Below are 25,107 nucleotides of genomic sequence, written 5' to 3' on the forward strand. Positions count from 1 at the left end.
AACAGCAGCTTCGACCATAATATCAAAAATTCTATTTGAAGTTCCATAATCAGTGACAAAACACTGAAAAATAAATGGGTAAGTTTTTAGCATTATTTTATTTAACAAATCTGTCAAAGACCAAATGTTAACCTTGGACATAATCACTGAAGTGAAAGTTGAGTGTTGTTTTTTTAACTTAAATAATTCTTTGGAAATTTGGCCTAATTTGTGGTAGTTTTGAGGCAATTCTTAAATGGTTGAGATTTTTCTAAATATTTGTTTTAACTTGGCCGATTTGTTGAGAGCATTTGACATGAATACAGACATAATGAAGATCTTTCTGCATCAGCCAAATGGCAGAAAAAATTCCGGTTTATCTAATTCTGTTGGAATTATTATGCGGAAGTCAAGGAAACATCAAAGCGATCAGCAGACGCCTCTGACGGAGACTGGCTGTTGTCAGGAGATCAAAGTGTATTTCCTGAGGAACGATTGTCTGAATAAATGAAAACCACACCTCTGTGCATTGCATTATTTCTGTTAATATTCTACTCATATTCAAGTTGATGCACAAGACTTTCAATTTATTTAAAGGGATCACCAGAATGTGAGAATGTAAGTTTTACACAGTGACATTATCTATGATTGCAGTTTATTAGTGTGGGGTGAAAAACAAAAACATCAGTGAAGCAAGTGCACAAAGTGGAACAGGAAACCATGGAGTCATGACGCGCTTTGACTTCTTTTAGAGAGTTTATGTTGAAGGAGATATTTTAACTCTGGTAATGGATGAGCAGAGGCGGAGTCTGTTACTCAGCTGAGCTGTCACCATGTTAAGGTCCTCCGGGTGCTCCTGGGAGTCCACGGAAAACGTCTGCCACAGGTCGACTGAAGGGGAAGGACAAAGGAAACTCTTACTCCCTACAGTAGTGACAGTTCAGGACAATATCAGAGAGACATTAGAACTGTAAATACTCAAAACTAGCCATTGTGTATGTGTTTAAGCAGAATATCAAATTTGGCTTTTTTTTTTTTTTACCTCTTCTTCTTACCCATTGTTCTTATCCCACTTCTCATCTAAACATGATGGCGCCAAAAACGGCAGCCGCGGTGTGTTGTGTTCTTTTTGCTGCAACTACCAAGTTAAATTCCTTATACTGTTCTAAACTATACCTGGTGAATAAATTCCATTCTGAATTGTAGATATCACAGTACCTCGAAATATGCAGATTCAATGAAGTGTACAATATTAGTAAAGTGGACAGAGTTTACCTGTGTTTATATCACAATGTCACTTATTTTTAAAAGTAAATTGTTTACATTTTTCCAAAATCCTACAAATTTTCTCCAATTCTTTCAGAAATGTTCCCCAAAATAAATAAAAATGAATCACAATCAAGTAAATTTAGGTGATGTGTAACTTATTGCTTGTATATTGTCGGTGCCTTACATACTTTTCATATAATTTATGATAAGTGGAAGTGTAAAGTAGGGCGTATTGTTTTTTAATTTCTTGTTTTCCCTCCTAGAATCTGTGGCCCACTTGAGATCAAATTGGTCCGTATTTGGCCCCTGAACTAAAATGAGTTTTACACCCCTGTGTTAGAGAAACGGCTTTGGTGCAAAAGCATCTCATGACGTGCATTAAGCCTTTTTTAACTAATGCAGAAAACAGCATTTGTTTTATTTTATAAGGAAACTGTAATAAAACCACTATTGTTTTAATGACGACTTAACATCCCACAAGAAGCAGATCTGATTCCTCACTTGAAGCCAATATTTGGTCAACAAATGTTCTTTTTAGCTAAAGCACTAAAAAGAATGAAATATCTCTTTTTTTAAGGTTTACGCTATTCTATAAAATTCATTAATTCAAAAAGTAGCAGTATCATTTTTTCATGTTTATATACAATAAACAAAAATCTTCTGATTTTATGTGTTTCTGATGAAGCCACATATTTGGCAGGGAAAAACATATTTTTGTAAAATTCTAAGCATGTTGAAAAAACACTTCTACCCCGGTATGTTTTCTGTCCATCACTACATCTTATTCTTAGGAATAAAAAGGAAAAATAAAATTTCACTGACGGTCTTGGCTCCAGGTGACGAGCTCCAGCCTGAGGCTGAGTCTGTCCATCTCTAGATTTCTCCTCGGGCAGTATTCTGGTCACACCTCTGAGGCCCTCTGCTGCCGAGGCTCCAAAACCTTCAGCGTGATGCTTAGCACCTAATAATAAAGAGTTAAAGATTAATAAAGTTTAAAAATGTAAAAAAAATAAATAAATAAATGTGGAAGTAAATACCAATGATAATGCATGTGTAAAAGGATAGGATTTAATGATTATATTGATTTAATGATTATGATTTATTTTTTTTCTTATGAAAGATTCCTTGCAGGAAAATCAAGTTTTCATCCTACTTTTTTCATTTAACATGAATCAAAGTGGGAAATTTAAGCCACTTAAACAATTACATTTAATTGTATTTTTTTTAAATTAGACTCACACTTAGGTGGGTTCCCTCGGGCAAATTAAAAATGTTAAGATGCTAAATAAGCAGGAAAATAATTGAGCTGGCTCTAAATACTTAGTAATTTCTTAGTTTTATCATAAAAAAAAACTGAGAGGCCATGTTTATGGTCGTGTATTATTGATTTAAATGTCAAATGTCCAACAATTTCTAGTGGTGGCCAATTATTTTAAGCATTTTGTCACAATGGGAGCTCTGTGGGTATATTTAATGTTTGGTGTTGTTGCTGTTGTGCATTCAGAATTATCAATAAAATATTTGAAAAGATGTATATAAAGCTTTATTTAATAAAATGTAATATTGTTAATAATCATTGTTCTCTTTGAAGTAATCTGCATGCCCTGAATGGGTGTGTTAATTTTGCTGTCTTGCCCTTTGTTCTTAGCTGCAGCCTTGACCCAATTTCCCCCATGTAGTCATTAAAAATGTATCAAAGTTGTGTTGCCTGAGCCTGGTGGAGGCAGGGAGAGTGGTCCCCTGGGACTGAAGCCCCCCATCCTGGGAGACATTACGTCACCTGCTGCAACACATCAACAGCATTTGGCTTTCCAACTGTAAACCCGAGGTGGAGGGTTTTTCTTAAACAAGGTCCAAACATTTAGAAACACTCTTCTTATTGATCCTACAGCAAAATACAGTCTCTTTCTGTATAGTTGCACTTTTGCTTCATCTTTCATGACTTTTCCTAATTTGATGGGTACATTTGATCAAGCATAAAATTATCATGATATTTTTTCTATGTGCTGAACACATATTGCACACATTGGTGTTCCTCTGGGGTCAATTTGACCCTGTTTTAGCTGTGTAAAACATGTCTAGCAGTTGTGCTTTGTGTTTATTCCAATCTGCACGCGCTCTCTCTCAAAGAAAATGTCCTCTAGGAAAAGGTTTACTGTCAATGAGGTTTTGGAACAGCTCTTTCACAGTGAAAGTGACGTAGAGGAGAATGCGTCTGAGACTGAGGACTTTATAGTGAATAACCCCAAATATGTTACAAAAAGCAGATACAAATAAGTAAATAATATGTTTAGGAGAGGAGACATCAATCAATTCTGAGAGTCATGAATGGTTCACCCCAAATTATAAATATTGGGATGAAAGGTTTTCAAGATAAACTAACTCTAAAACTGAAAGTTTGACCTGATGGTGGCGCTGGAGGAAAGGTCATATAATCACAACAACCAATAGGGTTCATAATCTTGTGGTCACTAATGTTGTCAGTAAATTTGAGAAGATTTGGATGAAAACTATTCAAGATAAATTAATTCTAATTTAAAGGTTTGGCCTAATGGTGGCACTAGAGAACAGGTCAAGATTTCATTTATTATTTATGTATTCAACAAATAAACAAAGTGTCTGACACAAAAACTTGGGTCAACAATTTTCTGGAGGCAAATATCCCTGGGGTCAGATTGACCCCAAGGGTAAAATGTGTTTTATGTGTGATATACAGTATCTTGGTAATTGCGCGATAAGGTTAATACAATTATTTTGTCTCATTCAAACTCATTAAAAACAACATAAAGCACCTGATTTTTTTTGCTTCCTTTGCATATTGTCGATCTCATAGACCGTGATCTCATACGCTTCTGGGATTCCCCGATCCATCCAACGTGACTTCAAGCCACTGGTAGAGCGTCTCAGGGAAGTGGGGGCATCCTGGGACACGCGTCTCGGGTGAGCACCTAAGAAAGGTACAGAGTAGACCAGTCAGAATGTTTAAAGTCTGAATCACAACTTCAATCTGAACTCATCAAATTGAATTGTTTTTTAACATAAAGAGAAATTGAATGCTACACTTAAATTGATCCCATGCTGCTGGGCATGAACAAAGCTTTCTGTTCTGACTGTATAACTGCCTGCAGCTCTGTATTCAGTATTTATGAGACACTACATTAGAGTAGGTAGACTGTAGACATTAGAGAATTAATGTTGGCTGGTGTCCCGAAGTGGCCTCTCGTGTTGGAGCCATGTGCACTTCAGGGAAACTCAGAAAAAAAGAGCTTTGCACGGAGGAAAATACTGCAGGCATCCCATGGACATGTTAGACATAATATATTTTGTTTTAAATACAAGGACAACAATCACAAGGAGCAAAATGTGATAAATTAATATCAAAACAAATAGATCCACAGGCAGTAGGACAACACTGTAGACATGTTTTCATCTCTCTAAGCAGGCATCATCCCCTGTCTTAATGATGTCATGTGTCACATCCATTTTACACCATTATATTTCCATACTGAAGTGTTGCCATTGGGTTCATCTATTAATCATAGCACTTCTGACACAATTAGGGTTTTCGATGCCAGTAAGGAAGCTTGGCCTTACCAGATTGTACAGATGTGTGTCATCTCTTATTAATATATCATTAATAATTCATACACCCTGAGGAAAGCCCAAAACATCACGGTGAAAACAGCCTTCATGTGAAAGCACGGCTGTTTATGTAGCAAGACCTTTCTCCGTTAAATAACTATGTGAATAATTGTCTATTTTTGTCATGTATTAAAGCATGTCTAACTAATTGCTTGTTATGTAATTTTAAAGAGAACATTAACCTGAGTCATTGATGGATAGTTTTTATTCTTATATTTACTAATACAAGGAAAAAGCATCAGTATTTAGGTATTTCTGCAGTATCATTTATCTATTTGGTTGCTGCGGAAATTTTGATCCAAAATTATGTAGTGATTTTTAAAAAGGCCAAGGAGGCCAATGCAATTACAATAATATTCAGTACTTGATTTAAGTAAAATATCATTTGAATAAAATAAAGTTAACATATTCTATTTATTTGAATAACTAATTGGGAGGGGTTGAGGATGAGAATTTGTCAATGGTAAATTACCTGTAGAATGTTCGATATTTATTTTTATGCTGATATCCGTTATAATAATACTGTCCAACATTTATGATTTCGATATCAACTCAAACAATTTCAGCAAGATTTTTCCTCTTAGGTGACAATGTGGATCTCCAATCCAGACATTATATATGGCAGGGATGTCAAACTGTTTTTATTTCGGGGGGTCAAATATGAAGCAGTTTGATCTCAAGTGGGCCACAGATTTGGCCCAAGGCCATAAGTTTGACACGTGATGTATGGGTTTTCCGATATGCACCGCTTTTACATTATTAAATTACTTTATTTATCTTTCTGATAATATCTATGGGCCGATGTTCCCCAAATTCATTAAAAATAAGTTTAAATAATGGTAAAGATTAAATTAAACTTGAATTAAACCTGCACATTTACCTGTGGTACCTCGTCTCCGAGAGGACCGACTGCTGCGAGAAACACTGAGGAGAGATCCACTTTTGTCGCTGACTGAATCTCTTGACGTGCATGTGGCCTCACTGTCCCTCAACATGCTGTCATAGCCACTGCTGACCAGACTGCTCCTGTTGGAGAAATACAGGGACGTCTTTCCCATAGCTGGTGGTAGATCTCCACTCAACACACTGGTGGTGTCACTCGCATGTCCATTGGAGTAGTCAGAAATGCGTGGCGCGGTCATCTGGCTATACGGTGATGGAAGTAAAGGCAGCTGATCCGGCCCTGAAGTGGAACTAGACACGCTTTCCTTAAGGAGGTCGGAGATCCGACCATTAACAAACCCATGAATGGCAGACTTAGTGGAAGAACACGAGGAGCTCTGGCTTGGAGTTCGGCTAATAGACCGAAATGACCGTGGAGGTGAGCTGGAAAAGAAGGAGGATGTGCGTTCATAACTGACTGCTTTGCCGTCAGGGGAAAGACTAGCACTACGGTTGTTGGACTGTTGCACATTTTTGCGAGGAAGGTTGAGATTCTTGATGCTTGGGGCCGATAGCCGACGGACTTTAGGGGTGGTAATCTTAAGTTTTCCAACAGCGGAAAGTTTGGAATGGTTGTGGCGAACAGAATGACCTGCAATGTTTTCAGAATGGAAGAAGTGATGACCCTGGTCAGGTTGAGGATTTCTTCTGGGGCTTCTGCTAGCCCTTGGAAATGTGCATTCTCCATTGTTACTTCCTTTACATCGAGGCTTAGATGCACCGTCGATGCTGCCCTTGGAGCTCACAGAACTGTTGCTGCTGCCTCTTTCTAGAGATGAAAAGTCCCTTGGCATCCGCCCTAAAGAGTTCGTTCTACTTGATATTTGCTCCAGTTTGGCACTAAAAAACCTCCCACTGTCCCAAGTGGGGGACAGTGGATGGTTCAGTGATGGACTCAATGTCTCAAACATACTTTCAGCACACATTTTAAGAGCACCACATGCTCCCTGTTTGAATTCAGTGCCTTGTTTCTGTGGAGAGGAGAAATGGAGGGCGCGGCCTACTGGCAGCGGCTGTCTGACCTGCCTCCGTTCCAGAGTTACCCCAGGGCTGGAAGAGGCGGATGATGTCACCCCCCTTGGGTCTTTGTGGTTGTTTGCTGTGTGGCAGCTCTGGTAGAGTTGCTGGTGGTTAGTGTTTAACCAGCCTCTGGGTAAACTGCTTGTTTTTGAGAATACCAAGGTGGTTTCTTGGCAACTAGGTGAAGCACCAATCCTGTTGGGAGTATTCCCAACAAGTCTAGTTACTGGTTGCACCCCCTCAGGGATCTTTGGAGAGTTAGTGGAATAAACATGTCGGCAGTCTCTTGGGGTGTCTTTGTCTTGTAGTCTCCTATCACAAATTTTATTTTCTGTAGAATTTAGGACCAGGCATACATCTTCTAAAGCAGGAATGTCTTGGTCGTTTAAAGAGTAGCTTTTCTTCACCAGCTTTTTGACACTTGTCTCAGAGGCCTCACTCCTCTTCTCAGAAACCTTCTTAACTTGTAAGTTTACAACATCTTTTCTTTTGCTTTCTGTTTCGGCTTTGACTGCTGTGCTTTCTTTTCCTTCTTTTTCTTTAACATCGTCTAATTCACAATCAGCAGCTGTGTTCATTAACATGGGATTAATAAATGAAGGTAAAAACCCCTTTTCTCTTCTTAGTGGATATTTGGGGTTTCCAGTGCTCTCCTTACCATCCCCAGGCTGAGCAACAGGACTTTTGGTTTCATTAGATGAAACTGTAGCCTCGGATTCCTCACTGATGTTGCTGATTATTCTGACTGGCTGGGAGCTGGCAGTACTATGGACATGTGCCTGTGACTGGGCAGGGTCTCTGATACATATGATACTCCCACCCGCCCCTCCTCTGTCATACGCTCCACTGATAGTCACCTCCTCCACCATTGAGAATACTATTTCATCTTGTCCTTTCAGGTCCAGGGGCTGTTTAACAGTCACTGTGATCGTCGCTTTCATGTCTTTCACATCAGATGTTGGAAGCTGAGGTAAGACATCTCCAAGTACCACGCTTTTTGCCAAGGGGGGTGAAGAAGTGCAGGAGGAGGAGAGGGAAATGGGGGAGCTCTTTCCAACTGGGGATGTTCTTTTGTCTGGTTTAAACCAATCAGCTGTCTCAGATTTGTCCCGTCTTTGTGAAGGCTGAGAGGCAAAGGAGCTGGTGAGCGCCTTTGACTGAGCAGCGGAATCAATGTCCTGCTCATTACCTGACTTAGGTGTACTCCGACAGTTTCTAAGAGTTTGATTAAGTGGTTCCTCACTAGAACTGTTGGCACTACACTCTTCACAGTCATACAGGCCCGAATCCTCTCTTTGGAAACTGTCTCCGAGGAAGGCCCCATCTGTTAGCTTCTCTTTAGCAGAGCTCTGTTTGCAATCCAACCCCTGGTTAAACACAGCCTGTGGAACTGATGCCTCATTTTTCCCTGATTCTTTAAATTGATGCAGTTTTGCGGCGACATTGTTGAAAGAAGCCCCATTTAAGGAAGATTTGAGCAGATCTATTGCAATCTCACTTCCATCAATACAACCCAATCGTTCTTGAAGTTCAGCAAATGTATCACACTTCAGACACTCCCCTCCTGACTGTGTCCTCCCTGTACTTTGACCTTCAGCATTTTCTTGACTTGCCTCCTCTGACTTCTTCTCTCCTTTAAGCTGAGGGATTCTTAGAAGCTCTTGAAGGAGAGCATTGAACTCTGGATCATCCAGGTCAGCCTTGTTTGGATGCAAAGACGGTATGATGGGCACAAACTCTGGTTGTGTCGGCCTCCGTGAGACCTTGGAGTGGGCCAAGCCCTCCAAGTCTATTCGGATAACAGTGTCACAGGACTGATCACTGCTGGAGCGTTCATCCAGTTCCCCACGCAGACGAAAAGGACGCGTGTCAACATCTACCTCATCTGTGGAGTGGAAAGCTCGTAGCGACAAAGACTGAGGTCCTCTCTTTTCCCTGGTCAAACTCCTTCCACATGGAGAACATGACGTGGATTGCTGGTGGATAAACAAAGTACACATCATACTGAACTTGGGGTCCAAAATGAATAAGAAAAACTTGCAATTCACATAATTTCAAATAATTTTACCTTTGTCCTTTTTTGTGTTCTGCGTATACGAGAAGCCAGCTGAATAGTAGCAAAGGTTTCGTGAAGGAGGGCTCTTGAATCACCAACGTCAGCCATCACTGCGATGTGGCAGTTAGCATGACCCAAGGACTCCCTGAGGAGCATGGACAATTTACTGCCCCTGTGAAGATACAGTGAAAAGGTTCAGACATAAACTTAAAGCATGTCTGAACTCGAGTTCTCTCAAAGGTGCATTTTTTTACCTGCTGGGAGTGGTTTTATGTCCATTAAGGAGTGACAAGACAATGGGGCCCAGTTCAGAGTGACAGGGTTTACATTTGTTCATACTCCTCATACCACTACATACATCAATAAGTGTCAGCTTAGTCGGGCCGCGGCATCCTGATGAAAACCGAAGCAGACGAGAAGAGACGATAAAAAGGTTTCTATTTTGCAGATTAAGATCTTACGATGTTGAGACGGTATCACTTACCTTTTCCAATGGTGCTGCTTTCTGTACGAGGCGGCTGAACATGAAGAGTGAAGAACATTATGGAGCTTTGAGATAGATATGTGACAAAGTCACTGTGCCGCCGTGCTGCTATGGCTACATCCAAGAGAGAAGCCGCCCGCTCAGCAGTGAGAGCCTTCACTCTGTTGTAGTTACGGAGCTGCAAAGACGGAATAAAATACGGTTGAATAAGTGGTTTTTAAATGTTCAAATGAATGCGTCCAATCTTTACTTCAATGCAATTTATTTGCCACAAATAAATTTCTTTAACGGTGCTCTGATATTTCTTTACCCAAGAACCTTTATTCTGATTTTTTTCATTAGAAACTTCCTTTGTGACAGAGCCTAAGTTCTATAAACCACTGTTTCCCAAACTTTATTGCCCCATGTACTCCTTAGCCTTTATTTCTTATCGCAAGTATGCCTTAGCTCATGTTAAACATCATTTATTTGTGTCTGCAGGCGCGTCCAAACTTTTTCCTGTGTCCCGTCCAACAATAACCTTGAATTTAGCCCTTTTTAGTCATTTAATTCTAATGTTTTGCTCATTTTAGAATTTTAACTTCACCTTTTTGTGTATTTCAAAGAGCTGTGCCACAGATTATAATTGATGGATAAGAAAAAAGTCTGTGTGCATGTAAAAAAATCTATAATGTTAATAAATAAACTGACAAATATTTCTGTGTACCTCCTGAGAGATGTTCCAAGTACTTTTAGGGGTACACGTATCCCAGTTTGGGAACCACTGCTATAAATAGAGCGTAAGTGCTATAATGTGACCGTATACATATACATACACAGGACACATCTCAAATACAATAAATAGCAGATAAAAAGCTCTTAAAAATGTATCTTCCTAAAAAATAAAAAAGGTGGTTAAAAAGGCTTGGCTTAATATAAGAAATAGATAAATAAAATTAAAAAAAAAGCTCAGCATTAAATAATAAATTATCATGTACATTTTATTCATATGTTTTTATTCATTTACTTAACATCAAACAGAGTGCTTCAATAATAAATCATAAAATTCAGTCCAGTTACTGTCACTGATACTAATAGTGATGGATTAGTTCATACATTGGTTTTATTGCTGACTCAGAATCTGGGTCAGTGTAAAACAGCTCTTTTATCATGGTTCTGTACCTGTATACCATAGACTGGGTCCTCTTGAACTCTAACGTGAGCCTTGGGGCTGTCCTGGATGCTGCCCAGGGAGGGAACCACCTCCCCCAGCAGGTCCCTCAGCGTGTCCTCCTCTCCACAGCATAGCTCTATCGCTGACACTGAAACGCTCAGATCGGTCCACGTTTTCTCTCTGCGTCGCTCAATGGCGTTGTATAGCCACGAGATGGCACAGGGAATCACCCCCAGCTTCTGGATACTTTCACCACTCCCCACCATGCTGGACCAGGAGCCTGCAGCACACAACACATACATAAATTAATATAGTCAGCTCTTAATGTACAAGTATATATATTAGAACAGACTATTTTGATCACAGGAGAAATAAAGGTATGGGCTCATTGAAAGATGTGCATTTACACAGTGACACTTCCTCCTTTTTAGCTTAATGCTAGTGTCTGTAGATTAAATAAAAAATACATTTAGTTAGCTGAATAAATATACTTCTATTACATTGAACTGGTATTGGTAAGTTTCCACACAGATTACTTATGATTGATTTATTTAACACCATGTCACACCCCTTCACACAAACCTGTCAACAATCATTACATTAGCTGCTGATTGACGCATTTATTTAATTTCATTATCGTTTTAGTCACCTTGCCATAGGTTTGTGTTTAATCTTTGTGTAGTTTTAGTCAATAAAAATTATTATTAGAATTTAACACTGCCAACAAAATCCTCCTGAAAGAGAGTTCCACATGAAACATGTGATATATAAGCTCTTCCTGGTGGCCTGTGAGGTGATATAAGTTTTAATAGTAAAACTGTTGAACAGATAACAACTGGAAAAACATGAATACAGAAATAATAACCAATTTGGGATATAATGTACCATTGAATGTTTGAATGAAAATTTCAACAATGGCTTGTATATATATATATATATATAAGCAAGTGGTAGCAAGCTGACCCCCCCAACTATGGAACAATGGATCCAGACTATTGAAGAGATTTATCTAATGGAGAGTCTGACTCACATGTTGAGACTGCAGAGAACCCGAATGGAGGAGAAATGTACATTATACAGGAATAAGAGCAGCGACATTGTGACCTGAGAGGAGAAATGTTGAAAAAGACATTTGTGACCCTGTAATTTCATTATTATTATTTTTTTTGTATTTTTCTTTTCTTTTAAATTGATTAATTTTGTTTTTCCTTCTAATTCTATAATTGTTCTGTAACAAATAAAAATAAAATTACAAAAAACCAACATGTGTCGAACAGACAGTAAAGCTACAGTACCTGTGTTCATAATCAGGGGCTCAGTTATCTTCATAGGCACGAACAAAAATAATACAAGTTTGAAAAACAAACATGATTTACAGTATGCTTCTTTGTCTTGATATTTGTATTTCAAATGTCAATTGTTAGCGATGAGCTTCATGCAGGAGATTCAGCCTCAAAACCTTACGTTACAAGCACGAGTTCACTTGGAACGACCCCAAATAAATGCTTTCATATTCTGCTGCTGTATTACATCCTCTTCTGCACTTTTGCCCCACATTAGTTTTGAGATGTCCACTGTTGCTCTCTCCTATCTCAACCCAACTCTAATTAAATGAGGATAAGAGAATTGGTTTTACTCCAATTAAAGGCCGAGCTGCCTGCCGTTATTCTGAGAGAATAGTATTCTGGGGGAGAGATTGATATCCTGCTGGCTGTGGGCCACATGTAGTCCGTGTCAGCCAACTAATTCAATCAGATTTACGGAGAGTGGCGTCATGTTAAAAGGCAGGTCCAAGGAGAAACTGTCCTTACGCTGTGTGTGTGTGTGTGTGTGTGTGTGTGTGTGTGTGTCCCTCTTCACCAGCGCTAAGTGCAGGGTTTTAGCTCTCCCATAGCAACGTATTATACAATTCATCCTATATACTGTCCCCTCAGTGCTCCAGAAACATAAAATAAAATATTTGTGTCTTTTTTTTTCTCCAAGTGTGCCAATACAGAAGGGGATAGGAAGCTCTTAGGATTGCACATGTTTTGTTTTATTGATGAAAACTCTTTTATTTAGTAGTAAAAAAGTAAGAAGCGACGGTAGAGCTGGGAAAGAAAATCGATATATCAAATTTGCATGTTTAACTTTCTACCTGCTCGCAATACCAAATTTTTAGTGATGGGTTCATTGGTTTTTGAAATATCAAGCTATAAGTGGACCTGATCCCACAAATCTGCAGGCTCTTTTGTATTGGAGAGAAACATTTTAATGCTAGGCTAATGGTAGCAAATGTTAATGTTAATGCTAGGCTAATACTAATGTTAGTTAATGCTGATGCTAGCTAATGCCAATGTTAGGTTAATGCTAATGTTAATGCTGATGCTAGCTAATGCCAATGTTAGGTTAATGCTAATGTTAATGCTAGGTTTATACTAGCTAATGTTAATGCTAGGTTAATGCTAGCTAATGTTAATGTTAGCTAATGCCAATGCTAGGTCAATGTTACGTTAATGCTCATGCTAGGTAATGCTAATACTAGCAATGGCTATTATTAATGCTAAGTAATGCTAATTCTAGCCCTAGTTAATGCTAAGGCTAGTACTAGCTAATGCTAAGGCTAGCTAATACTAATGCTAACACAAGCTAATGCCAATGCCAGGTTAATGCTAGGCTCATGGTAATGCAGTGTTCAATGACGCGAGCCAACACTTAACGTCCTCAATTCTGTTTTCTTCAGGAAATGCAAATATTATAGTTGTAATTGAACTTTAGTAATTGAGAACATAATTGTAATTGACTTTCAGGGGGGGAAAATAATTGTAATTTAATTCTATTTGCTGGTCACCACAATTATAATTGATTTTGTCACTGTGGGAAGATGAAAAATGGAGCAGGAGAGGTAAAAATACGAAGTAGGCATGTGATGTAAATGAAGACTGATATGAGGACATGCATTAAGGGAATTTAAGTGAATGATAAAGGATAAAGTGGGGGGGAGGGGGGGTAAAAGGACAGATAAAAGCATCCACTTCTCCTCTTGGGTTTTTAACCTGTGACCTCGGACAAATAGCACTTCACTCACCCACATCAGCGCATCCCAAACCCAGGACGCATCCATCGCTGCCACTGAGCACACAGCGGATGACGTCAGTCAAAACGCCCGCACACACCTCGGACTGTTCACAGAGAACAAAGAACAGGAAGCGTCTCGTGATACATCTCATGAAAAAAAAATGTGAATTCGATACCGAGGAAGACTATAGGCAGAGGAGGGATGCACATAGATCCTGTACATTCCCTCGGGCGTGGATATTGTAAGCAGAGCTCAGAGAAAAGTGAATATAATTGATGAACTATGTAATTGTGGTGGCTGTCCAGAACATATCGGTTTTCATGTCAACCAGAGAGAGAGAAAGTGAACGTAATGTAGTGGGGGAAAAACTTAATGCCTGATCAAATATCTGATAACGCACCACAGAACTATGAATGAATGCTTGAAACCAAACATAAATCTGCTCAGATGGAGTTTAAGGATGAAGATTGAAAACCTGGCTTGTGTCTTGAGGGAAGGCCGTGTCAAAGTTAAAGGTCTTCAGAGGATTCTTCCCACCGCGGCCCAGGGTCATTGTAGAAGCATGATGTTGACTTTTAGAGGACGGTTCCATTATGGTGACCCTTTTTTTTAATGGATCGATGCGGAGAACAGGAGGTTGGCTCTCTGACAGTGTGGGGCTCACCCTGAGGACAACTTTGACCTGAAACAAAGAGGAAAGAGAAACGCCTGTGGTGTAAGCTAATCTTCTATGGAGGTAGATTTACGTCTTTATTATTCAATCAACAACAAAAAAAATTATTTTCAATCAAAGAAAAAAGTGTTCAAATGCAAAAACGTATTTGAGACCCAAATAATTGCATTTCTTTAAAATAAAATGTTTGGTTTTTTTTTTTTAGTGAAAAGGTTTTTTAATTGAATAATAATTAAAAAAAATATTTGGGCCATTTTTTTTTTTTCATTTTTTATTTGTCACAGTTAAAAATACAAAGAAACATAATATCAACACTGAACAGACATGAAAAGAAATCAATAAACTTGAGAGTAGACATGGACAACTGGTGACCCGGGGTCCACATACGGCCCTCGGTTTAATTTAATCCAGCCCCCAAAGTAAACGTACAAAATGACAGAAAAATACTCAAAACAAAAGCAAAAATACAAAGAATTTCAACGTTGCAGAAAAATACAGTAAAAGACAAGAAAAAAGCTGCAAATGGTAAACATTAATACACAAAATTACTCCAATTAACACAAAATGACAACAGTACACAAAATGACAAAAAAAAATACACAAAAATACTCAAAAAATGGACAAAATTACAGAAAGTACGCAAAAAGACTAGAAAAACACAAAAATGACTTTGCAAACCAACAGTACTAACAAACAAGCAAAACGGCAGCAGAAATACACAAAAATTACTCCAAAAATTCAAAATGACAACATAAATACATAATATATCTCCAAAAAATGTAACTTTTACTGGAAAAATACACAAAAGGACAACAACAGAAATGCACAAAATGCAATCAAAGCAATCAAGACAACAACAAACATACACAGAATGACAGAAAAACACACAAAATTACCACAAAAACTCTTTGTTCTTTCCTGTGTTACAGTTCCTATTAATCATTATTCTAAATGCTGAAATGAATGTTGATAAGGTGGCTCGTTGATCAAACAAACACATTTTTGTGGACCCCGCTGTGATAGAAGTTGCCCACCTCTCCTTTAGAAGCATTCCAGGGAAAACCTAAAAAACCTTAAGGGGCTTGAGAAGATATAACATTTAAAAAACAATAATATGTAATATTGTGGGTATTACATTTGTGTCTTTATTATTCAATCAAAAAATTTAAAAAAAAAAAAAAAGTGTTCAAATGCAATTATTAGGGTCTCAAATATTTTTTTTTGCATTTAAATTTTTTTTTTTTTAACTTAGTTTTTATTTTTCCTGGTGCTCTGAACAAACTTCAAGAACTGTTATTCAATGTACTTTCCTCATGTTCTGAGCTCAGTCCTGTTCATCAAATCCATTTAAACCAATATGTAGATGACAATCTCCTCTTTAGGTTTTTATCAGACTGCAGCAAACACATGCTCTTGCAAACCCATGACATTAATTCCTTAATGTGATGCTCAGGAAGCCTGAGATTTCGAAGCGATCAGCATCTTAAATCGGGTTAGTCTGACTCTTACAGCTGTATAACGAGGCTCATCTGCAGAAAACAAGCAGACCTGTAACCTACAAACTGCAGGGATGCCTAACAAGGATGATAAGCCAAACAAAACAAGATAATAACGCACCATGTAATCCTGTATGAAATTGTGCAGGACTGCATTACATCATCATGACATCATCCCCTATTGACCACATTTAAAAATCACATTTCATTTGGCAAATATGAAACGGTATATGTGTGTTTTTCTTTTTTCAAAATGTTCATATATACGTATGTAAGAAAAGACTCACAGGCTTAATCGAACATGTGTCAAAGTCCATTAATTCCACTTCAATTATTCAACAGAGACATTTACAAGCAGAGGATATCTCTCATAGACAAACATATTCTGAGTGCTCAGGCAGGTGTGGCTACAGTGGGGGTCTACAGTACCCGAGCCCTCATCTGTAACTCTAGACTAAACCCAGGAGTCCATCCATGAGACGGGCCGAGGGCTGGCAGCCGTATTGATCTGCCCACTTTCTCTCCCAGAGGAGGGAGGGGAGAAGAACAGAAGGCAGAAACAAGATGGACATTAGTGCAGCAGCACTACAGTGGTGATATAAGATCTCCTCTAAAGTGACTGTAATGTCTGCTCTTCACAACATGGGTGATAAAAATGGGTCCAGGGTGGTGGTTATAGATGAAGATTATCATTGGGAGACCCATTTCCTGCTTTAGGTCAGCACCTCAACAATGATTGCTTTTCCTTTGGTTTTGGTGTCATTTTTACTGAGTTTCAATTGGTCAAAATCTCTAATATTGCACTCCTCATATAAAAGTATAAGTTGTGTAGTGTTGTAAGACGGCATGTTTGTTTTACGGTAACGTGCGAGCGTGTGCATGCAGTGAGGTTAGTGTGGCTTTAAAAGTGTTGGTTTTTTTAAACAAACAATAAATTCACCGTTCCATATATGTTTGTCTCTGTGCTTCCACTGCTCAAATACTGAGGTAGTTGAAAGCACTAAAACACCCTTTAAAAAGCAAACAATGATTCCCAACCAGGGGTACATGTACATCTAGGGGTACAGGAGCACATTTACGCTGTGCCGAATGTAAAAACTCATCACTGTTGTTTCATGGCCGACACATTTTGAACATCTAGATCACTTTACTCACATTTAGCCCATTTTAATTTCATTTTAGACAAATTAATGTAAAACAGCAGGTTCTATATCATTGCTAAAAATGTCTAAACATGAAAACTAAATCTAAATCTAAATGTTAAATCTAAATGTAAAAGGTAAGTATAAATATAAATGTTAAATGTGAATTTTAATGTTATCTAAATGTCAAATCTAAATGTCAAGTCTAAATGTTAATGTTAAATCTAAATGTCAAATCTAAATCTAAATGTTAAATCTAAATGTCAAATCTAAAAATAAATGTTAAATCTAAATCTAAATATTAAATCTAAAAATAAATGTTAAATCTAAATGTAAATGTTAAATCTAAAAATAAATGTTAAATCTAAATCTAAATGTTAAATCTAAATCTAAATGTTAAATCGGTCGCCAAGTTTAAAGCTAAACGTTTAGAAATTATACAAAGTGGACAGGTCAGCACCTGTCGATCACAAGGCTAGAGTGAGCTAAATGTATTTTTTCTTTCCCTCATCATTTCACATTTGCTGTAAACAAATTATTTGTTTAAATATGACAACATAACTGAGTAAATTCCTGTCATGTTTTTCTCGGTGCTGAATCTGATTCTAAATATAAAACACACCTTGCCAACGTTGAGCGAGTCCTTGGATCTGGTGACAGCTTGGAGCAGGCAGGAGGGCACGGGTGGTGGGCTTTTCTGGATGATCTCCATGAAACAGGTGGACAGAGTGGAGGGAGCCGGACCTGAAGCCTGGCCTTTTTTCTTTAATGTCAGATTGAGCTTCTCGGCCGCCCTGTAAACCAATGCAGAGCAGGAATATAAATGAACCCCCCCCCAGATTACGTGGTTTACAGTACACCAGCCTCATTCTGGGTTCACCTGGCCAGAAAGGACATCGCTGCAGTGTTTGCTATGTTCACCACTCTGGAGATGTGAGGGATCTTTGAGCTGGTTTGTAGCGTCCTTACGTCACTGCAGCTCAGCGTGGCATCATCTGCTGTCTGTGAGGGCGGAAAAGCTCATTGTTAGAACCCAAATCTGTAAATGCACACACACCATTCTCCATACGGAGCTATTATCATGGGAGTTGTAACCGGATCTGTTGGTGCATGTAGACCAGAGATGGCCAACTTTTATCACAGCGGGGTCACATCATCAACATGTATGTCAGCATTTAGAATAATGACCAATCTGAGCATTAATCCATGGAAGAACAATAAGTTTGTGTTGTCATTTTATGTGTTTTATTTGGTGTAAATTTTTGTTTTGTGTTTTGTGGTTGTTATGTGTAATGTTGTTTCTCATTTTGTGCTTTCTGTTGTTGTCTTGTATTTTTACTGTAAGTAATCTCTAAATAATTTAGCGTATTTTCCTCTCGTTTTGTTTGTTTTTTGTTGCTTTGAGTGTTATGCAGAAATTTTGTGATTTTGGAGACATTTTTTGTGTATTTGTTTTCTGTGTTTTTGTTGTTGTTTTGTAATTTTCAAATTTTTCTCTCATTTTGTGTTAATTTTTGTTTTTGTTGCCGTTGTGTGTTTTTGGAGTCATTTTGTGTATTTATGTATGTTGTCTAGTGCAGGGATTTTCAACTGATCTCACCCTGGGACCCACATTTTGCCACAGACATTAAATCGCGACCCACTTTTTTTTAGAATTCAACCAACCAAATTAAGTTAAGCTGTTGAAAAAACATATTTAATCTTTTTTTAAACATAAATCTATATGTTTCTGTGCAACATGCATTTCATAGCATGCCTTTCAAAAGAAAAGTCCAATATGAGAGACATTAAGTATTTATTTAATTTAAATTTAACCAGCTGGCCGCGACCCACCCAGTACAGGTCCGCGACCCACTTTTGGGTCCCGACCCACCAGTTGAGAATCAGGCATTTTCCTCTCATTCCATTAGTTTTTTCGTTGTTTTTTGTGTTATGAGCCAATTTGTGTGTTTTTGTTGTCATTTTGTGATATTGGCAACATTTATTGTGTATTAATTTTCTGTGTTTTTGTTTTGTAATTGTATCTATTTTTTGGTGTGTGTTTTTTGTTGTTGTTGATGCTGTTGTGTGTTTTCGGAGTCATTTTGATTTTGTGTATTTGTATTGTCAAGTGCAGCGATTCTCAACTGGTGGGTCGAGAGCCAAAAGTGGGTCGCAGAACTGTACTGGGTGGGTCTTCAACAGCGCTTTTTGAAAAATCGTGACTTAATGACCGTGGCAAAATGTGAGTCCGAGGGTGAGACCAGTTGAGAACCCCTGGTCTAGTGTTTATTTCTTTAATTTTGAGTGATTTTAATTCATTTTGTGCTTTTACTTCAAGGGTCCACTCATGTTGCCCATGTTTGATGTAGGCCATTGTGCTTGGGAGGGGTTCTTCTATATGTGTATATACAGCATAGTCCACAGCAGGGATGTTGGCTGTATATGGAGTGTGAAGAATAGATTGTGAAGGCTGAGTCAGAGCTGGAGCAACTTACCACTGATGTGCAAAACAATCGCTGCTTGAGATATTTGCCCTACTCTGGTTTAGATCCAATGTATGTGTCATGCAGCCATTCATAACCGCACTGTGTGTTGGTAACATGACCTACACAACACGCTTCTGTTGCATCTCTAGGTGAAGTCAGACTGTACGCTCAAAGGCTGCTGCACATCTCATCACTTCCTCAGGCAAGATCACAACATCAGCTTGGTTTTCTCTTAATAACATCAAACTGTTTAGTGCGAGAACAGATCTGCAGGAGTGCCTTGGAAAGAAATGGAAAACAAGGGTAATATGGATAATGTACGCTTATATTTCCTCTCCAGCCCTCGTTTTCTTTTCTTTCGTTCTTTCGACTCATATTCACTGCCATAATAACCTTTTTCTTTCTTTCCGCCCCACTTTTCTCTGTATTACCTGTCTATTTCATCAGTGGTTCTCCTCCTTCATCTTCCTTCCTCCCATTCACTTCGATCAACATAAGCCTATATATTGAATAGTTCTTAAACATGGCATTTCTATTCCTTGCACACACGCTGTCGAGGCTACATCGTCAGCGCTTAATTTCAACTGAAAACTCAGTGAAACAGTACAAATACCACCGATTGGCATTGATTTCATACAGATGTGAATATCAGCACAATCAATGTAACAAAGTCGGTCGACCGTGGCTCAGGTGGTAGTGGGTCGTCTTCTGAGGTTGGGGGTTCGATCCCAGTACCTGACTATGTGTCAAAGTGTCCTTGGGCAAGACACTGAACCCTAAGTTGCTCTCAGTGGTCGACTAGCGCCTTGCATGGCAGCCCTGTCCCACTGGTGTGTGAATGTGAGAGTGAATGGGTGAATGAGCTGTTATGTAAAGCGCTTTGAGACTGCTTCAGTGTGGTGATAAAGCGCTATATAAAACCAAGTCCATTTACCATTTACCATAAAGTCTCTGTTTGCTGCTAATTTATTTAAAAACAGGAAGCCACTGACTAAAAGCTTTGAAGGCTCCTCCTGAGGATGCTTCTTTCTATCATGTGAAAAGATGGAAGTGTGTTAAAAATAGTGCAATTGTTTGGAAGTTTACATCAGTGGTTCTCAACCTTTTCAACCCACGACCCCCAAAATAAAGCTGCCAGAGAACGGGGACCCCCACTGTACCTGAAGAACAGTCATGTGGAGACAGGGTCATCTATAAGGGGGAATAAAGGGGAGAGATTTTTGGGGTCCATCCATAAAGTCAGTAAAATGATGGTCCATTGTTCTATGAATCTGTGATAACCACATTTATTTATTTATCTGAATAATATCCACTGTCTTAAAGATGTAAATCCTTGTTTTAATCAGAAATAAAAAGGGTTAAAAGTGACCAAAAATTGGTAGAAATGGGATTTTAAAAACCACAGAAATTGGTAAAATGTTGCAAATTAGAGTGGCCAAAAATTGACAGAAAAAGTATTAAAAAAAGCATTCAAAGTTTCAATATTGGAACAATTAGTTTAAACTGGCAAATAATGGGCATGATAGATCGTGAATGTGGTTAAATGAGCAAAAGTAAGCATGAAATATGTTGAAAAGAGGTTAAAGTGACAATATTAGGTCAACATATGCAACATTTGGTGGGAAAAGTGGTGGAAAGGGTTTAAAAGTGCCGAAAAAGTCTTGAAAGTGGAAAAAAAATGTGCAGAAAAGGCATTGGAATTTGATGGAGGCGTGGCAGAAATGGGAGTAATGTAGCAAAATGCATTAAAAGGAGCAAATATATGGCAAAAAAGGTGATGAAAATAGATTAAAATATGGCAAGTTTGGTTGAGTGGCAGAAAAAGTGTAAAAATAAGCCAAAATGGGCTTAAATTGTTCAAAAAATATTCTTAGTTTCTTGAAGGCATCTGGCGACCCCACCCAGTGTCTCGCCACCCCAAGGTTGAGAACCAGTGGTTTACAGACTGATGGTTCTGCTCTCAATATGATCAGACTGTGTGGTTGATTAACATTTTTATCCTATTATTAGCACATCAAGCAATTGCTTCTTCACATCATTTCCAAACAGTCCAAATTTGGCTCCCCTGTATTCCAGTGAATCTCAGCCTTTTATTGTTTTCTTCATCTCATATCCTGATATTTTCTATTCAGCTCTCTTTGATTAAATGATTGGAGTTATTCTATCTGTCTTTTTTTTTTTCGCTTTCTGATGTTTTTGTTTTATCTTGGATCACAACTTAAAGTAGTAACAGCCGGTTATAAAAAGGACCATCAAAAATAAACATTATTTACTTCTTTGCTAATGGAATGCATGACTTAGTGAAACTGAAGAAAGTCATTGCTTCATAACTTTAAAGACTGATGATGCCCTTCCTGCCACAACCGGGAATTGAACCAGGGTAGATCTATTAAAGGTAAACATAGACTAGTTTCCACATTTTAGATGAGCAATTAGTAATAAAAAAGCCATATATGAGTTTGATTGTGCAGTGTAATGTTAATTCATCAGTCCATCTTCTAGCCACTTCCTCTTTAAGGTAATGGGTGTTGGTGCCTATATCCCACGTTACACAAGTAAGGCCTCCAATTTTCTGTGATTGCGGAAAATGGACGGAAAAAACGGAATTCAGACTCTGAAACTGAAAAGTAATCTCTATTTGCATTAATATAATAAAATATAGGGACATTTTAATTGTCCTGAAACAAGGCCAATGTTGCTTCTTGGCAAAAGAAAATAGAAAAAAAACAAAAGTCTCTCTTCAACCCAAACAATGGCTTTTTTCATCATAAACCTAAACTAATAAACTTTCTTAACTTGGAAACTTTTAAAATAAAGTTAAACAGACGATATAGGCTAGTTTGTGTTTGATGCTACTAACCCAACACGTTACATTATAAAGTAAGTGATAGTGTTAATGTTTTAAGGTGAGTTACTCAACCAGGATGGGGAAATCCAAAAGTTGAAGAAGTTCTTTGCAGTTAAGCAAATACATATCCACATTATAAAGTGCATTTGATAAATAACTTTAATTACAGATAATTCCAGCAAGTTTGTTTTGTCTTCTTTTTTTTGTTTCATTTATTCAGACAACTTTTTTCAGGAAATTTACTTTGATCTCCTGAGATCAAAATACATTTACTTTGATCTCTTGAGATAAAAAGAAATGTACTTTGATCTCTTGAGTTTAAAGTCTGAATAATTAAACTTTAACATATTATTTGATAACAGATCTTGTTTTTTGGGGACAGCTCAACCTGTGGTTCAAACCTAAAATATCCATTGTATATGATTATCCCACAGATGTTAAAATAAGACGTAAATATAGAGCTAGAACTGGTTGTGGATATTTTTTTTTTAATTTAGGATTTCTTTTAAATGCAGTGAAATATTTCTATATACAGTATATATATTTCAAAACCTGAATCATTAAACACAGGACTTGATGTTAAACTGTGCTTTGTGCCAAAAGATGGTAGTCACATCAGGTTGGACTTTGATGTTTAGTATGGAGGCTACTAATTGATTTTTGTCATTTAAAATGTTTTCAGATCGTATGTAATTTACAGAGGCCTCCAAAACATCTGTATCACATCTGATAAACGTTAAAGTAAAATAAAACCAGTAATAAACAACGTTGATGTATCGTAAAACTATCTCCGAAATAAGTCAACTTAGATCTGTAAATAATGTCCGCCACCCACCAGCTTCCAAATCTAACCAAAAACTGTGAGTTCTTTTGCTTCTCAAACCTTTTGTGTCACCTTGTCAGGATGTTTTCCTGACCTTTTTCAGCAGGAATGGGGGGTGGGGGGAACCATCTTTGTGGTGGTATCCATCTCAGTAATGCATACGTGACCAGCCACAACGTTGGATGTGACCATCCGTTATTGATCACAAGTGCTTTTTGACTGGCTGGCTTTTATGACAGGCTAAATCATGACCCAATAACGTTCCATTAGCAGAAGTACTTCTGACGAGCGTGTGCAGCCATGGGATTGAAATAGTGCCTGATTAAGCACGATGAATCATTGGGGCTATAGGGCTGGAACCACATACGTTACCCATATGGCTCATTAAAAGGGGGATGCACACTTGGAGATGTGTTACATGTGATTTAGTGATAAGAAAAAAGCCTTTTAAGGGGTACCTTGTGGTAAGCCAACGACGTGACACCATCAGCACCGGATGCAGATTTAGAAACGGCCAACGTCTGCTGCTCTAGCCAACGATCCATATCATGGTTGGGGACCTTGGGCCCCTTTCGCCTGAGGGTTTGTGGGGTCCTCTGAGGGGTCCTCTGAGGGGTCCTGGGGCTGCCCTGGCTGTGAGGACTGCAGGTTTGACTGCGTGGTAGATGTGTGTTGATGGGAGACTCCCGCTGAGATCTGTCACCAAGCTTTGTCTCGTACTGTCCCAGGAGAGAGCCGGTGCTGAGGCTGGCTTCAAAGGGGCTTTTAGTCAATGTTTGACCCCTGTTTAGTGCCAGGTGGATGGCCTCTTGTTTCAGACGGTCCGGGTTGGATCCACACACGTCACACTGGCCTGGTTCCCGCTCTCTGTCCCTGGAATCTGACGTGCACCAGCCATGAACGCGAAGGTTGTCGTTGAGAAACGCAGACAGGTCACTGAAGTCCTGCACAGTATGAGGAAAAAAATATCAACATATATTGAGTTTTCTATTTTTAAAATATAGAAAATTACAATATTGCCTATAATGAGATATATAATTTTATTTTATAGCTTATTTTGTATTTGTTTTAAGAGTGACTGCTTTTGCTGCTTCTCAGAACAGCATGAAAAGCTCAGTTAGATTGATTGCTGAGAAAATGCCAAAAATGACACATATTGTGCAACTTTTTGTTAATAAATGTGACTTTGTGGCATTTTGCAACAGCAAATTTAACCCTGAATTGTCTTTATTTGAATTATAATTATTGAGCGTTATATCGTATATTAGGGTTGCTCAATTAATTGAAATTTGATTACGGTTTTGAATATTACACCCAACAATTACAAATAAAACAATTTAAAAAAATGATTTATTCAAAAAATAATATATATATATATTATTTTCTATATTTCCAAAATAGAAATATGTATATGTCATTTTTATATATGTTTCATTCGCTAAATAGAACAAACCCACTATTTCGGCACACACATCCTAATCCTGATTTTGAGTTGTTTAATCCATGCACATGCAAGCTCCGCCCCTCTCAAAGCCAAAACCAGCCTAGCACTGCCAACACGAGGAAAGTTGATGCTGGTGGTCTTGTAATATGACAGGAGAAACTACGGTACGCAGCAAAAACATTTGGTAAACATGCAAGACAAGTCAAATTATCTTATACGGGAACATTTTGGGTTTGATGATAAAGACCTAGAGCAAAGACACATCACGTGCAAGAAGTATTTTGTTTAGTACAAAAGTGAACATACTTAATTTTAGTGTTTGAAGGATTTTCTTCATGTTTAAAGAATATATTTTATGTTTTTTTGTACAAAAAAAATAACTTTTTGGTTGACAAATAATTGTTTGAATAATCGTGATTTCAAGTATGACTAAAATAATTGTGATTATTATTTTTTCTATAATCGAGCAGCCCTATTGTATATCAACAGTTTGAGAAAATTATTGAGATATGAGTTTTGGTCCATATTGCCCAGCCCTACTTTGAAATGAAATAGTACTAAAATGCAACAGTTTCCAGTAAATGTATGCGTTTGATGTCTGGCCTGAGAA

At 38.0% G+C, this 25,107-nt stretch overlaps 1 protein-coding gene across 1 annotated transcript in view; it reads right to left on the minus strand.

Moving 5' to 3' along the window:
- Window positions 1-219: 219 nt before the first annotated feature.
- kif26bb (kinesin family member 26Bb) overlaps window positions 220-25,107 on the minus strand; it is a 28,832-nt gene continuing 3,944 nt past the window's right edge. Inside the window, exons 3-15 of the mRNA XM_028440304.1 lie at window positions 23,512-23,997; window positions 17,795-17,916; window positions 17,537-17,708; window positions 14,079-14,285; window positions 13,613-13,706; window positions 10,554-10,825; window positions 9,393-9,570; window positions 9,163-9,301; window positions 8,921-9,080; window positions 5,771-8,828; window positions 4,041-4,196; window positions 2,071-2,209; window positions 220-870 (exon numbers count right to left, since the gene is read on the minus strand). Of these exons, the coding sequence (XP_028296105.1) occupies window positions 816-870; window positions 2,071-2,209; window positions 4,041-4,196; window positions 5,771-8,828; window positions 8,921-9,080; window positions 9,163-9,301; window positions 9,393-9,570; window positions 10,554-10,825; window positions 13,613-13,706; window positions 14,079-14,285; window positions 17,537-17,708; window positions 17,795-17,916; window positions 23,512-23,997 (5,238 nt within the window). The 3' untranslated portion in view covers window positions 220-815. The remainder of the gene's footprint in view (window positions 871-2,070; window positions 2,210-4,040; window positions 4,197-5,770; window positions 8,829-8,920; window positions 9,081-9,162; window positions 9,302-9,392; window positions 9,571-10,553; window positions 10,826-13,612; window positions 13,707-14,078; window positions 14,286-17,536; window positions 17,709-17,794; window positions 17,917-23,511; window positions 23,998-25,107) is intronic.

Source organism: Gouania willdenowi, chromosome 24, assembly GCF_900634775.1.
Source record: "Gouania willdenowi chromosome 24, fGouWil2.1, whole genome shotgun sequence".
In the NCBI taxonomy this organism is placed as follows: Eukaryota; Metazoa; Chordata; class Actinopteri; order Blenniiformes; family Gobiesocidae; genus Gouania; species Gouania willdenowi.